Raw genomic sequence first — 15,051 nt, 5'->3', positions numbered from 1 at the left:
CTTCCCCACATGTGGCTGTAGCTCACACCCCCACACGCATATGGCTCTGGCTTCCACCCGCGCCCCCTACACGGCTCCAGTTCACACCGCCCTCCGCACAGCTTCAGCTCAACTCGCCCACCCCAGTTAAACCCTCCATGGCCTGGCTCACCACCCGAACATGGCTCTGGCTCACATCCCCCACCCGCTGCCCACATGGCTCTGGCTCAACCCCCACACATGGCCCTGGCCCCAGCTCCAGCTGAACCCACAACAGGTGGCTCTGGCTCAACTCTGCTCCCTGCCCTCCCCCTTGGCCTCACCATCCCCAGACTTAATCCCCTTCCCACAGCCCCAACCCACCACCAGGCTTAACTCTCCCCAGCTGCCCTCCCACCCCAACCCAGGACTTACCTTACAAAAGGAGCTCCAGGTGCTCCTGCTGCTTTCCCAGCTGCAGAATGTGTGTTTCTTTGGGAAGAAACTGGCCCCCTGACTAACTCAAAATTCAAGTGATGCGAGGGTGCGTGGGAACTCAACCCTCACGTAACTGGAGGGACTACTGTATTGCTACCCATTGGCTATGTCTACACTAGCCAAAAACTTCGAAATGGCCATGCAAATGGCCATTTCGAAGTTTACTAATGAAGCAGAAATACATATTCAGTGCCTCATTAGCATGCGGGCGGCCGAGGCACTTCGAAATTGACGCGGCTCGCTGCCGCGCGGCTCGTCCGGACAGGGCTCCTGTTCGAAAGGACCCCGGCTACTTCGAAGTCCCCTTATTCCTATGAGCTGATGTGAATAAGGGGACTTCGAAGTAAGCGGGGTCCTTTTGAACAGGAGCCCTGTCCGGACGAGCCGCGCGGCGGCGAGCCGCGTCAATTTCGAAGTGCCTCGGCCGCCCGCATGCTAATGAGGCACTGAATATGTATTTCAGCTTCATTAGTAAACTTCGAAATGGCCATTTGCATGGCCGTTTCGAAACTTTTGGCTGGTGTAGACACGGCCATTTTGACCCAAGTGCTTAGCCAAAATAACCAGGTTATTACTGTTAAAGTAAAAATTGATGCTGGAGCCAGGTATTCCTGTACACAGCCTCTTTCAGCCACCTGTCCTGACTCCTTAGTTTTATGCTCCCCTTTGTATGTTGGTTTCCAATGTTTCTTGCTGTTTCCCTCTATTACACACAGATGCAGATGGTTCCAGTCCAATCAGTTCCACTTTTGAGTTTATCAGAGCACAGCAGAGGCCTCCTTGGGCCACTACTCCTACTCCAGCCTAGCATGTGGCTTTGTTGTAAGAGGAGGCCCACATTATTTCAGTTTTGTATAACAAAGCTCAGTGTTTACATCTATTCTGAATAAAAGGCACCAATAGCACCCCCCAGGTTCAGTGAGGTTTAACACAGTCTGTAACAAAACCTTCTCTGACTCACTAAAAATTCATGTCGTTTTAGTATGGTGCTTTTACCAAGCAGTGCCATACTTGTCCTTATCACTGATGTTAACATGGCTGCATCATGTAGTGCATACTATTGAAAATATCTTGATGGTTTATTATATTTGTGGTTGTATTTGTTACCTGTTTTTTTAAAATCATAGAAATATGGGTCTGAACCCTTTAGTCTGTCCCCCCACACTGAAGCAGGACAGTAGAACCTATCATACTCGCTTTGCAATACTGTAATCAAAATCAATGCCATATATTAAAAGTCTTTAAATATCATTCACAATGATTTTGCCCAGTCTAGATGGAAGACAAATTTCATCTCTCGTTCAATTCAACTCAGTTCTGTGATGTTACAGTAGACCTAAACATGGCCTGCAGTTGCAAAACAACTTCTGTCTATAATCTTCTTTTTGCCTCATGTGTATAACCTTTAGAAGATTTCACTATTAGCTTGAAATTTTCCATGCTTACTGCCACCCACATTGGCATCTTTCTGCAATATTTGCTGTATTCCTCACTATTCTGCAAATTCTGAACTGCAGCTGATATTTGATGAAGGAAAAGAAGTTTGCCCTTTTACTCCTATGAAGCTGAGACTCTCATAGAGTCTTCATAATATAGATGAATTGAAAGTTGCCTCTAACAAAACAATAGCCGCAAAGTTAGGAACACACCTTGCTTTCCCCATAATTTAAAACAAAATTAAATGCAAAAAGCCTCCTTGGAAGTGCAAAGTTCCAATAACATTAAATCAAACAAAGGACACACACACATTTTCTGTTCTTGGATTTCTGGTTGAGGTCATTTGGGAGGGGTTCCAAGCGCTTTGGAAAACAGGATCACCATTTGACACGATCTAGGTAAATTAGAGGCTGAAATCAACAAGATGAAATTCAATAAAAACAAGTTCAAACTTCTGTGTTAGAAAAGAAAAATCATCTGTGCAAATACAAAATAGCTGGCTAGGCAGCAGTATTGCAGAACAGAATCTGTAGGTTAATGAGGATCACAGATTGAGTATGAGCCAACAGTGTCATGGTATTATGAAAAAGGCAAATGTCTTTCTGGAATATGTTAGCAGGAATGTCATTTGTAAGGCAGGGATGGTAATTGTTTCACTCTTCTTAACATTGGGTAGTTCTTAGCTGGAGTAGTGTCCAGTTTGGAGTGCCATACTCTTGAAAAGATGTGGACAAATTAGAAAAAGTCCAGAGGAGTGCAACAGCAGTGATGATAGGTTAAGAAAACTTGGCCATGAGGAAAGGTTAAAAGAATTGGGCATGTTTAGTCAATAGTAGGGATACATGATGACAGGCTGCCTTCTCAGTTCCCCTACTATAGTACAGCAAGCCTTTGTCAAGCAGGTCTGTCCCTACTGATATGCAAAATACGTAGCTGCAAAATACACCAAATTGCCCCACATTTCATGATGCTCTAGTGAGCTGTGTACTGCAGTTTGGCACCATGGCCAGCCCTATCCTGAGACTGCACCCAGCAGCTGCTCCCCCATCTGAAGGACAAGGAGGACAATGTCTAGCCTGCTGTGGCCAAGCTGCTGCCCAGCTCCCAAGGGAGGGAGTTGTTTTCTGGGGTTGGGGGGGTCCTTCCTGCCCCTGCTTTGTGTCATCAGTAAGTGCCCCCATCTCCTCTTCTTCCTTGGACAGAGGGGGCTCAAAGTGGAGCAGCACCCTGAGGACCCAGCTGGCTATGAGAACTTTGCTGGTATTGAGGGCATGAGGTGCAGGTTCAACCCACCAGGTGCTGGCCCCAGTAAGGAGTGTAGGCACTGCGCTTCTCACTCCTCCGGACCTGCCTCAGGTGTGCAACTGCACAGGGTAGGAAGGGAACTGATTTGTGGCTGGCTGCACAGCTGCCCCTGCTTCTCCTGAGCCCTCCCACCTGCAGGCTCATGCCACTTGTCTCAGAAAAGCCTCCCTGCTCTGCTCCCACTGGCCCCCTGCAGCTCTGGGTCTCCCCTTACAGTTTCTGCCCCTGCAGCCCACTGAGGGAGAACAGCTCTCCCTTCCCCCACACCCCGCCACGGCAAGCAGCTGCCCTGCCGTGTGGAGCTGCAAGGGCTGAAGCTGCAAAGGGCACCAAAAATTGGTAGGGACGACCCTTTTAAGGTATTTCCCCTGTCGGCTCATATCTCTTTATTGCTTTTGTACGCAATGTGACAACAGTTTTGTGTTGGCTTACAATGCTTACTTTGCTTGCCGTCGGAGAGACAGGAGAATAAATATCTTTTGTCTGTTTCTCCATCTCTTGTGATAAAGAATCCAAGAACATATTTTCAAAATACATATTTAACTCCTTACCTGGTAGCTGTACATACATTCACAATATATTACAACCAGTATGACTAAGGCTTTCTTTAAGACCTCATTATAGGATTTGGTGAACCAGACTGTATGTACCAGAATCCAAATTATCTTGTAACATTCTTTTCCAGTTGGCATTGAAGGTTAATGGGTCACTCATCATGTAGATATACAAGGTCCTGCCTCAGTGTGGAATAGCCCTGCAGTTCCACGGGTCTGTGTTTTTATTCATTCGTAACATTACCAGAGGAAAAATATCTGCTGGGGATAGTGCTCTTAGTCATAACACGAAAATAAAGTAGCCCCTATTTGTTCTGTGTGCCTACTAGTGTCTAAACTGGCTGGGAGCTGTTCACGTGTATCCCATTTCATTCCTTGTTGGGCAAACAGGCAGTGAATATAACCTACCCACACTTGGATTATCATCACAACTCACCACAAGAAGTGGTGATTCATTTCAATGATAGATTTTGTTTTGTTCTGTTTTTGTTTTGATTTGTTTTGGAGGTTTTTTTGTTTTGTTTTGTTTTGTTTTGTTTTGTTTTGTTTTGTTTTGTCTAAGTGTTGATTGTTTTCTTACCTCTGAATGTATAAACTGAAGATGTTGTTCAACAAAGTGGTTTATTTTGTATTAAAATTATTCTGAGCTTTTATATTCCAATGTTTTTTATTTCTAGAAAGTTGATATGAGCATCTTTCTCACTGCCTTTTCTTCCAGCTCACAAGTAAAACTGTTATCTTTACATTTCTACAAGCAGCCTTTTGCAAATAATCAGTGCCCTAGCTCTAATATAAAGCTATTATTCCCATGTTATCTTGTTTGTTTGTTTAGTCATTTATTTTAGGGGATGATGGTGAAACTAGAGATAGGGAACCAAATTCATCCCTGATATAACTGTATTTATTTGGGCACACCTTCCAAAAAGAAATGGAGAAGGGTAACATAGCCTATATTTCTCGTTCACTATTACTATGCTTGGTACTGCATCACTTTCAGTAAATGAAATATGTGGATCTTATACTGTCGTAGGGTAACGAGGGTTCTCCTGGAAAGCCTGGACCACCTGGACCACCAGTAAGTCATTTGTTTCATGTTTTGAGTAATATATCTTGACAATTTACCTAGAGATGAGATGAATTCTCCAAACCTTTAAATCAACATTGGATGTCTGTCTAAATCTAAAAGATATGCTATGGCTCAAGCAGAAGTGTATGAACTAGATCCAGGAGACATTTGGGGAAGTACTATTGACAGTTTTGTGCAGGCGGAAAAATTAGATGATCATAGTGATCCCTTCTGTCTCAAGCTCTTGTTGGTAACAGTAGCCAAAATTTTATCCTATAAATCTCTGAAAATAATGAGCAACTTTCTCTGTAAAACACCTTTACTAAAATATTCCTTTTTTAAAAGCCAAAATACAATCAAATACAAAATGCTTTAAGAATATGGCAGGCTGGTATGGAGAAGGTATACTGAAAACAATCTGAGGGACAGATTCTTCCTCTCCAAACATAGTGTCAGGGTGCAGGTCACCCTATCCAGGTTGTACATGGCAGCTTCTACAGCCAAGGAGTTGTAGTACTGTCCACCTACATAACCATTCCCTGTTGTCTACCCTTGCTCTTACAACATCCAACTGTGACTGTTATACTCCAGGCTCCTGGTTTCACCAATAAAGCATATGAAAGTTAAATAAAATCTGCCACGTTTTTCATTTTGCATGATAAAACTTCACATTTAAAAGTCTTCTGAACTCAATAAGCTTCTCTTTCATACTGGAAAATATATTGTAGTTCAAGTACAAATTGATTTTGGGTTGGAAAAAGTGCATGTCATCATTGGCCTTCACTTTGCCATTCTGCCTTTTGTTATGCACACATTTTATAAATCTCCATATCTGAAAAAGATTGCATCCATATTTCCTACCCTCACCTTAAATATTCAGTAAATAGAATTTGAAAAAATAGAAATGTCTTTCCAGAAGCAAGAGTTTCATTCATTCATATCTTGAATGCACTTGAGTTAACAGCCTGTAAACATTTAGCATAAACTGCTAGGTCAACTATTGAATTTCACTGAATATGTAATTTTTCTTCTCTGTTTATTAGTGTCTCATCTGTCAGATTTGAGCATTAATTCAAAGTGATAGTACAAGCCTCTGTGTTCTTGGAGTACTTGAAGCCTGACTTAAATGCTTTGCAGTTTTCATTTAAAGTGTAACTTTTAGGATGATAAGAAATGAAGTGAAGAATAACTTGAATTCCTTTAACCACATCATTTGGCCCATGACATAAATGCTTTGGCAGTTTAATATAACAAAAGTTACACAATTTCCTTAAGATTCATGAACTTTCATTTTTGTAAGCTGATAATAAGACCGGTCGTCTATTCATGGTACAGCCCAAACTCTAACCGACTTTATTGGAGTTTCTGCAGGACAGATCTGTCGCAGTTCAGGGGCCCTGAACCTGTGTAGGTCCCACAAAGGCATTCACTCTTGGGCTTCCATTTGCCTAACCATCACCACTTTCTGGGCATAGACACATCTCTCTCCCTTCTGCCGACAGTCATTTCAGCCTGTGCCCTGACTACAACAAAGGATGTGTCCAGAAGTTAGTCCTTCACACCCCGCCACATGTTTATTCTGTGGTCACAAGTTCGTAACAGCGGTTAGTGCATAGCAAATACACATACTGGGCCATGTCCTTCAAAGGATTGGGACCCCCCTTGGACAGAAGGTTCTGTCCATTTGCTGGGTCAGCAAGAAAACACTGCATCTGTTTTAAGTCTCTTCGTTGGCTCCTGAAGAATCTAGAGTGAACAAGTCGTTGTGACTCTCTCACCAGGTGGTGGTAGCTCTCTGGAGGTATTGCAAATGGAGTGAATTCGTCGAACAACCCCACGCTGTTCTTAGTTCCTGGAGAGCTGAGGCCCCACTTCTCCATGGAATTGTGCACAGTTCTTCATGTACAAACATAATAAACTGAATTTAATATGGTTTGAACAGGATATTGCAGGTAGTTGCCATATCGGTCACAAGACCTGTTAACAGAAATGGTACTTTGGCTTTGTTGTACACTAACAGTTCAAAGGATGAAAGGCAGTTTTGACCATCGTTTAAACTTCAGAATTCATAGCTGTGATATTCCTTGAAATATTTTCTGAATATTTTTATATTTTAAGGGTATGCCTTACAATGAAAGGAATGGAATGAGCAGCTTATATAAGCTACAGGTATTTTTCTTTATTAAATGATTTATCAGTTTTTTTTCCTGATTACTACCTTATGGCACAAATAGAAGCTTCAACTGTTTTCTTTTCGCAGGGAGGTGTAAGTGTTGCTAGTTATCCTGGTCCACCGGGCCCTCCTGTAAGTATTTTATAGTTATCTGTAGTATTTACTTTAAACATTTATAGAAAGCTTCGTATCTTGTATGCAACTTGTTCATTAGCTGGGCAACGAAAGACTTTGCATCTGAAAAGTAACAATAAACAACTCAAATAGAACTTGATTGATACACATTAAATGTAAAACACACATTTTGTAAGTATGATTAACAAGCATCCTAATACATGCTAAGAGAGTTGGTAAAATTTGAAATTAAATATTGAGAATTACAATGCTAAATTTTGCTGAATAGTTCTTAAAATTTGCCAGTACGCTGATTAAAATTAATGGGTCTACTCATATGAGTAAGCTCAGTTTACTATAGCTATAGGCGGCAGAACTGGGTGCAAAAATAATTGGATCTTGGACAATGTATTGCAGTAATGCAATCATTCTTAAAACATATGGTGCACTTTTTATCTTTAAAGGCAGTGTTACTTATGCATTAAATGTGGTCTAGAGCGCTCACTGTATCACTGCATAGCTTTGCACAAGTCGCCTAATTCTTCTTTGACTGCTTGGTCATGTCTGTTCCACATTAGGTGTGAGCTAACCACAGGTACCGATGCCAGAAATTTTTCCCCATAGCAGCACTGTAGGGGAATGGGTCTGGTGATCTCTGCAGTAGCGCCCTCCCAACGCAATATGAGGAATGCCACACATGCCGGTTTCAAGCTGTGTGATCGCTGTAAGCACCTCATGCCCATCAGCCATCCTCAGAGCATGGATGGGGGGCAAACTACAACCTGCAGGCCACATCTGGCCTGTTGGGCCCTTCATTTTGGCCTCTGAGCTCCCTCCAAGCAGCAGGATTGGGCCAGCCTTGCCAAGAGCAGCCTCCCAGCTCCCAGACATTGAGACAAGCAGGAGCAGCCAGTGATCTGGCCACCAGGAGAGACTAATCCCCAACCCCTCCCTCTTTCACCACCATCCCGCCCCCCTGCAGCCTCAGCTTATCCAGCACCTGGGCAACACGGTTGCCAGGCTGCCAGCCCCAGCACTCCAAGCAGTGCACATGCAGCTCACCAGGCCCAGTGCTCTGAGTGACACTGTGAGGTGAGAGGGAGAAGGGGAGTTGGTTACAGGGCAGAGGTCTTGGGGGAGCAGTCCCGGGTCAGGGAACAGAGAGGGTTGGACAGGAGGCAGGGGACAGGCCACACCTGGCTGTTTGGGAAAACCCAGACACCCCCAACCTTCCCTACTTGAGCCTCCATACAGTTTCTGCTCCTGATGGAGCTGGTGTTAACTCTGGCACGGGGGCAGAGGTCTAATTTGGTCCCAAGCCTCACCGGTGCCATCTTCCAGCAGCATTGGTCTTCCTTCCTGGCCCCTGCAAGAAACTTGTGAGTGGAAGATATCCCACTTCCTATCAAGCAGTCTAGCCCAGGCCTGCTACACTGCAGAGTAGTAAGGGTTTTTGTCAGATAGATGTCCTGTCAACACCCAAGGCCTTGCAGGCAGCGCCGGATACCCTGTTACTGACTAGTACTGCCCACACTGATTTTAGTGGTTCCCCGGTTTAAGGAAAAATTCATTTTGAACCTTTGCCCAGATCCCCATCTCAGCTGCACTGTTTTCCATCTGGAGCCAATGCTTGTCTATGTGGCGCTGACATGCCTTGGAGACAGGGAGGCAGTCCTGTAGGAGACCTCTCCAGTTACCGGGGCACCAAAAGTGAGAGTCAGAGTGCTGTTTTCTGGTGACCTGTTGTAGACCTGTGGAGACACCTGCCCAGCAGCAGAGCAGCAAAATCTACCCTTAATCTCCCACTCACCTCCTCACTGATCATGCAATCATTCAGGTGACCACAACTGTCATTCACTCTCCCATGATGTTACCTGCGCACATTTCTTTATGCCTTCCACACTTCAGAGACACATTCACCCTTACCCAATTCCTTGGGCTCAGGGTGTAACTACCTGTGGGTCTGCAGGATCTTTGCCACTGAAAAAGCCTTACAAGGTAATATTCTTATTCTCTATTTATTGACAATTATCAAGCAAGCAGAATACATGCTAAGCACATAGTCATGCTCACCAATCCTGATAAAGGCAGTCAGACTTTTGCTGTTGGCCAGACAAAGTCAGTCTCTCTGGATGCAGGTTACTGCACCTCAAGATCATGCAGAGGAATTCTGGCAGCTTTGGTCTTCGACTGTGTCCTGGAGCTGAGTTCTTCTTTTTCGAAGAAGACCCCTGTTTATGCGGTGAAGCTTGAGTCCTGCTTAGCTATGCCTTGGCCATTTATTTTAGTATCATTTTACTAACCAGTCTTAACCAACTGTAACAGAATTACCTAACCACTCATACCCCACCACCTTCATTGATTTACACTTAGCAAAATTAAATTATGCAGCAGACAAAATCAACTACAAACCAGACATATTTGTCATGCAGACAACCAATAGAAAAGTGAGGGCAATCCTCATAGAATGTGGATTCCACAACCTCAGCTCTTGATAAGTACTTTCTTGCCAGACCAAATGCTGTTAGTAACTAAGTTTCCTCTACCCATCCTGACATCTGTTTCTTTATCTGGTGACAGTAGGTGCCATTAGCATAGGTCTCCTTGTTAACAGCCTGGTGTGATGGAATTGTAATGAAATTTAGATGGAATGTGAGTGTGTGACTCCCAGCTTTACAGTTAATGGCTGCTATCTTCATTTTGCCTGCAGAGGAGGCCTTTCAATATAGTTCTAGAAAAAACATATAGTTGTACTGTTACAGTGAGGAGTGCTCACTGAGACACTTTTTCCAGTGAGAGGGATCCTCTGAACACTGGACACACTCCAGTTCTCTGTCCTGCTTCAGGTTCCAGTACTGCTCAGACAGAGGCTACGTCTACACGTGCACCCAACGTTGAAATAGCTTATTTCGATGTTGCGACATCGAAATAGGCTATTTCGATGAATAACGTCTACACGTCCTCCAGGGCTGGCAACGTCGATGTTCAACTTCGACGTTGCTCAGCCCAACATCGAAATAGGCACAGCGAGGGAACGTCTACACACCAAAGTAGCACACATCGAAATAAGGGAGCCAGGCACAGCTGCAGACAGGGTCACGGGGCGGACTCAACAGCAAGTCGCTCCCTTAAAGGGCCCCTCCCAGACACACTTTCATTAAACAGTGCAAGATACACAGAGCCAACAACTAGTTGCAGACCCTGTATATGCAGCACGGACCCCCAGCTGCAGCAGCAGCAGCCAGAAGCCCTGGGCTAAGGGCTGCTGCCCACGGTGACCACAGAGCCCCGCAAGGGCTGGAGAGAGAGTATCTCTCAACCCCCCAGCTGATGGCCGCCATGGAGGACCCCGCTATTTCGATGTTGCGGGACGCGGATCGTCTACACGTCCCTACTTCGATGTTGAACGTCGAAGTAGGGCGCTATTCCCATCCGCTCATGGGGTTAGCGACTTCGACGTCTCGCCGCCTAACGTCGATTTCAACTTCGAAATAGCGCCCAACACGTGTAGACGTGACGGGCGCTATTTCGAAGTTACTGCCGCTACTTCGAAGTAGCGTGCACGTGTAGACGCAGCCAGAGTGAGGCATAGATTGCCAATCTACAGTCACCAAGTGCCGTCACTTGCACTGGTCTCCAATACCAAGGACTCATCCTAATCTGAGTGTTCTGACTCAGTGCACAGTGGTCGTCACTGATCCACTGGTTCCAAGCAGCAGTCACTGATGATGGATCAAGCTCCGGCTCCAACGTTACCATCTATGATGTTGGTACTGCAGCCCACCGAATGACCGCAGAGCCAGTAGCCAGCAACTGCTAGTCCTGCCAGCCGTGGGGTTTCATGCAGCAACCCCAACCCACCTGTTCAGTTGCAGTAGACCTGAGGTACAAGTCCCAGAGGAAACCACCCTTCATTGAGCAGCCACCTACTGGACCCACAGTATCGCTCTTCTCTATGTCATCACTCAGTGAAGCTATTCGCCCCCCCAACCCACACACACACACACACACTCAGTTCCACAGGATGATGCCAAGGCTCATTGGGCACTTCTAAAGAGGGTCACCTCCAACCTGGAGATCCACACAGAAGAACTGGAGGAATCACTGGATTCCCTTTTCAATGTCCTGTGCTCCATGATATCCACAAGGGTGGCACTGACCCTGCATAAAGGCATTTTGAAAATCATAATCACCTTGTGGTCTTCTTCCTGCCTCCCATCTCAAAAAGGGCTGAAGGAAAGTACTTCATTCAATCTAGAGGTCATGAGTACCTCTATACGCACTTCTATACTCACAATTCCCTGATTGTGGAGGCTGTCAACCAAAGTTAGAGGCAGGGCCAGCCCAGAGCTGCCTTCAAGAATAAAGACTCCAAAAGGTTAAATTTATTTGAGCAAAATATTTACAGCTCAGAGTGGCTAATCACCAGTCCCTCCTTGGCCACTGTGACTACAATATGTAGCAGGCCATGGTCAGGTTCAAGGCATCACTGCTGAAGGTTTCCATTCTGGACCTGCAAGACCTCACCAAATATCTGAATAAGTTGAAGTTGTGATTGGCGTTCCTGGCCTCCCTCATCCCTTCCCTGGATCCAGGAGACTGGTGCTCCTCCCCTTGAAGGATGCATACTTCTATATAACAATATTCCCAAGACACAGATGCTTCCTGCAATTTACTGGTGGCCCTGGCCACTAACAGTTTGCAGTCCTCCCATTCAGCTTTGTGACTGAGCTAACAAGGTTCGCCAAGTACATTTCAGTGGTTGCTGCTTGCCAGAGATGCAGAGATGTAAAGATGCACCCATGCCTTGATAACTGGCTTGTCAAAGGCCACTCCAGGTCTCATGTCCAGAGGGATGTTGAAGAGCTACTGACCAAGTGCAGGATTCTCAGCCTGCTTGTGAATGCCAAACAGCCCACACTCGTCCCTATATAAAGAGTAAAATTTATTGAAATGGTACTGGACTCAATTTGTGCCAGGGCCTTCCTACCATTGGACAGGTTTCAGGCCGTATGAAGCTTCATCACGAAAGATTCCACATTTCCCCTGACAATGGCCAGAGTCTGCCTGCACCTGTTGGGCCAAATGGTGGCAGGCACATATGTAGTATGTCATGCTGGTCTCTACATGAACCCCTCTAGCAATGGCTGGCTTCAACCTGCTCCCAGGGATCATCTGGACAAGGTCATCACCATTCCTCTTTCAGTATTTACCTCATTATAGTTGTGAACCAGGAGCAAGAATGTCCTGGACGGAGGCCCATTGGACAATCCCATTCCCTCTATTGAGATGGCATCAGATGTCACAGATTTGGCTCAAGTGCCCACCTCAGATGCCTCCCCATTAAAGATATATGGTCCACAGAGCAGAAGACATTTATGTGTAATGTCAAAGAGCTCAGGGCAATCTGGTTGGCAAGCAGTCTCCCTGCCTCAGCTATCAGGCAAGGTGGTGAGAGTGCTGATGAACAATACATACAGTCTTCATGTTCTATATCAACAGGCAGGGGCGAGTGTGCTATCAGCCCTCGGCCGTGAGGCCTTCTGCCTCTGGGATTTCTGCATCGGCCATGACATCCATCTGGAGGCTTGTCACCTCCTTGTCCAGACTTCCATGGGAGATCACTTCAGCAGGGACAACGTCTCTCACCACAAGTGGTGTCTCCATCCGGAGGTGCCCTGCACCCTTCTCCAGAGTTGAGACTCTTTCCAGCTAGATCTGTTCACCACCAGGCAAAGCAGAAAATGCTTCAGTTTTACTCCCATCGGAATCTGGATAAGCACAACTTCTCTGCTGCTTTCCTCCTGTTGTGGAATTGGGGTCTGAGATATGCACTCTCAATGATCCTTTTCATGGGATAGGTCATGGTAAAAATCCTGAAGGACAGAGCAGGCATTATCATGATTGCCCCAGCACATTCTTGCTAGCTCTGATTCGGTGCTCTCATGAACATGGTGGTGGTCCTTCCCTGGTCCCTTTCCAGTTGTCTGAACTAGCTGCTGCAGAATCACACCAGGCTTCTGCATCCCAGCCTGAAGTCTCTACATCTCTTGGTGTGGCTGCTCCATGGTTGAACCCAGAGGAGCATGCATCCACCTTTGTCACTGGATACTTGCCTTTGGTCCAACTGGATCACCTCTTGCCCAAGGATCCCCCATGAGCTGGCAAAGGTTCTGCCAGCACCAATTTTCTTAGCCCATTCAACCAGAGCTCAGGCATCATCAGTGGCCTTTCTCACACCCATCACAGAACAGGACTTATCTAGAGCCATGACATGGTCCTCAGTCCACAATGTTACATGTCATTGTGCAAAAACCCAGCAAGCCAGAGAAAACCCTGAGTTTGACAGGACTCTGCTTCAATTTATGCAGCCATGAACTCTTACCCACATCCATGTTTACTGCTTGGAGCCACCTAATGTGGAATGGACATTAGAAAGAATTCAAAGGGAGAAACAGAAAAGACAGCTCCACCTGTTGTGTAACTAAGGTTCTTCCAGGTGCATGACTCACGTCCATTCCATGACTCCCCAGCCTCTCCCTCCCCACTGTCCAGGTTTTTGGCAAGGATGAACTGAGGGTGGGGAAGAATGGGTGTTGCCCCTTATACCACAGCATGAGAATTCTACTCCAGGGGTTGCCAGAGCTGCTCCCCTGCAGATATTGCTATGGGGAAAACCTCCAGCACTTGTGCACGTGTCAAGTGCACACACCGAAAATAGAATGGACATGAGCAGCACATCTTGAGAAACACCAGTTACAGAATAGGCAGCTGTTTTTTTCTCTGCCTTAGTTTTCCCCTTTGCCTACCCTGACTCTCTGGATGACAAAAGAGAATGTGGAAATCTGGACTGGACTGGACTGGAAGTATCCCTGCCCTCAATTTGCATGAGTCCCAGAGCTGCTTCTGTCATCTTGGCTGAGAGCCCTGAAAGATGTCTGTCAGGCAGTGGTAAACTTTAGGTTACTCTGCCCCTTTTCGTTGCCATGTGTCTAAAGTGGACTCTGTCTGCCTCATCCCCTCTTACACAGAGAGTTAGACTGTGGAGCCGGAAAGCCACATGGTTAGTTGCTTTGTGATGTTATAGCCATAAGCAGACTCCACCTCAGATCATAATCATGTTAGCACCTGTGTGAGTTCTTTGCGGCCACTAATGAGGGACTGCTTTCCCTCTATTTATAAACATTTTTTGGCCTTGGTGGCACAGAATCAAGCCACACCATGCTTAGTGTCATGCTTTCCCCTATGGAATAACCCACACTTGTATTTGACCCAAATTTAACAAAATAAACGTGATTCTACACATACTACACTACTGCTTTATTGTAATTGTTATATATTTATATCATAGTAGCATTAAAATCTTATCTAATTGTGTTCAATTATTTCCTAATATTTTTGTTAATCTTTCTTGGCAGGGTCCTAAAGGTGATCCTGGCCCAATGGTATGTATATTTTATTGGAATATTGTTGGAAAATACTGATGAGTGTGATTTTGAGCTGGGATGTGAGGATAATGATGATGAGCAGTGGGGATACTACCTGGGAATTGAAGTTTTCATAGGTTGTCAGAAGAGCCCCACAAAAAACTCAAGGATAGTCCTAGCCATGTGAGTGGGACAGCCCAGGTAATCTCCTGGAGCAAAAATCTATGAATACAGATTAATCTATGAATATATTTAAGAACATTTGTTGTATAACAAAGGCTAGAGACATATAAAGCGCCTGGTATATAGATATCTTTTTACAGCTATTAATGTGAAGTTCAATAATACATTCTATAAGTTGTCTATGGATTCTTCTCTATTTAGTAATCCATAGAGGCATTTAAGTATGAAAAATATGTATTATTTCAAGAGATTAAATCACTACTTGAAGCATGGCCTCCAAAAATAAATATGGAAAATGTTTTAAATTTGAGTCCAGTATGGTAACATACGAAGTTG

General features: G+C 45.1%; 1 protein-coding gene across 2 annotated transcripts in view; it reads left to right on the top strand.

Annotated features, from left to right (window-relative positions):
* The window catches only part of COL19A1 (collagen type XIX alpha 1 chain), a 338,823-nt gene that overhangs the window by 290,167 nt on the left and 33,605 nt on the right, over nucleotides 1-15,051 (top strand). For both annotated transcript variants that reach the window (XM_074991087.1, XM_074991086.1), the window contains 4 exons: nucleotides 4,783-4,827; nucleotides 6,937-6,987; nucleotides 7,079-7,123; nucleotides 14,524-14,550. In XM_074991087.1, the coding sequence (XP_074847188.1) occupies nucleotides 4,783-4,827; nucleotides 6,937-6,987; nucleotides 7,079-7,123; nucleotides 14,524-14,550 (168 nt within the window). The remainder of the gene's footprint in view (nucleotides 1-4,782; nucleotides 4,828-6,936; nucleotides 6,988-7,078; nucleotides 7,124-14,523; nucleotides 14,551-15,051) is intronic.

Source organism: Carettochelys insculpta, chromosome 3, assembly GCF_033958435.1.
Source record: "Carettochelys insculpta isolate YL-2023 chromosome 3, ASM3395843v1, whole genome shotgun sequence".
NCBI lineage: Eukaryota > Metazoa > Chordata > Testudines > Carettochelyidae > Carettochelys > Carettochelys insculpta.
This window is presented reverse-complemented; position numbering and strand designations above follow the sequence as displayed.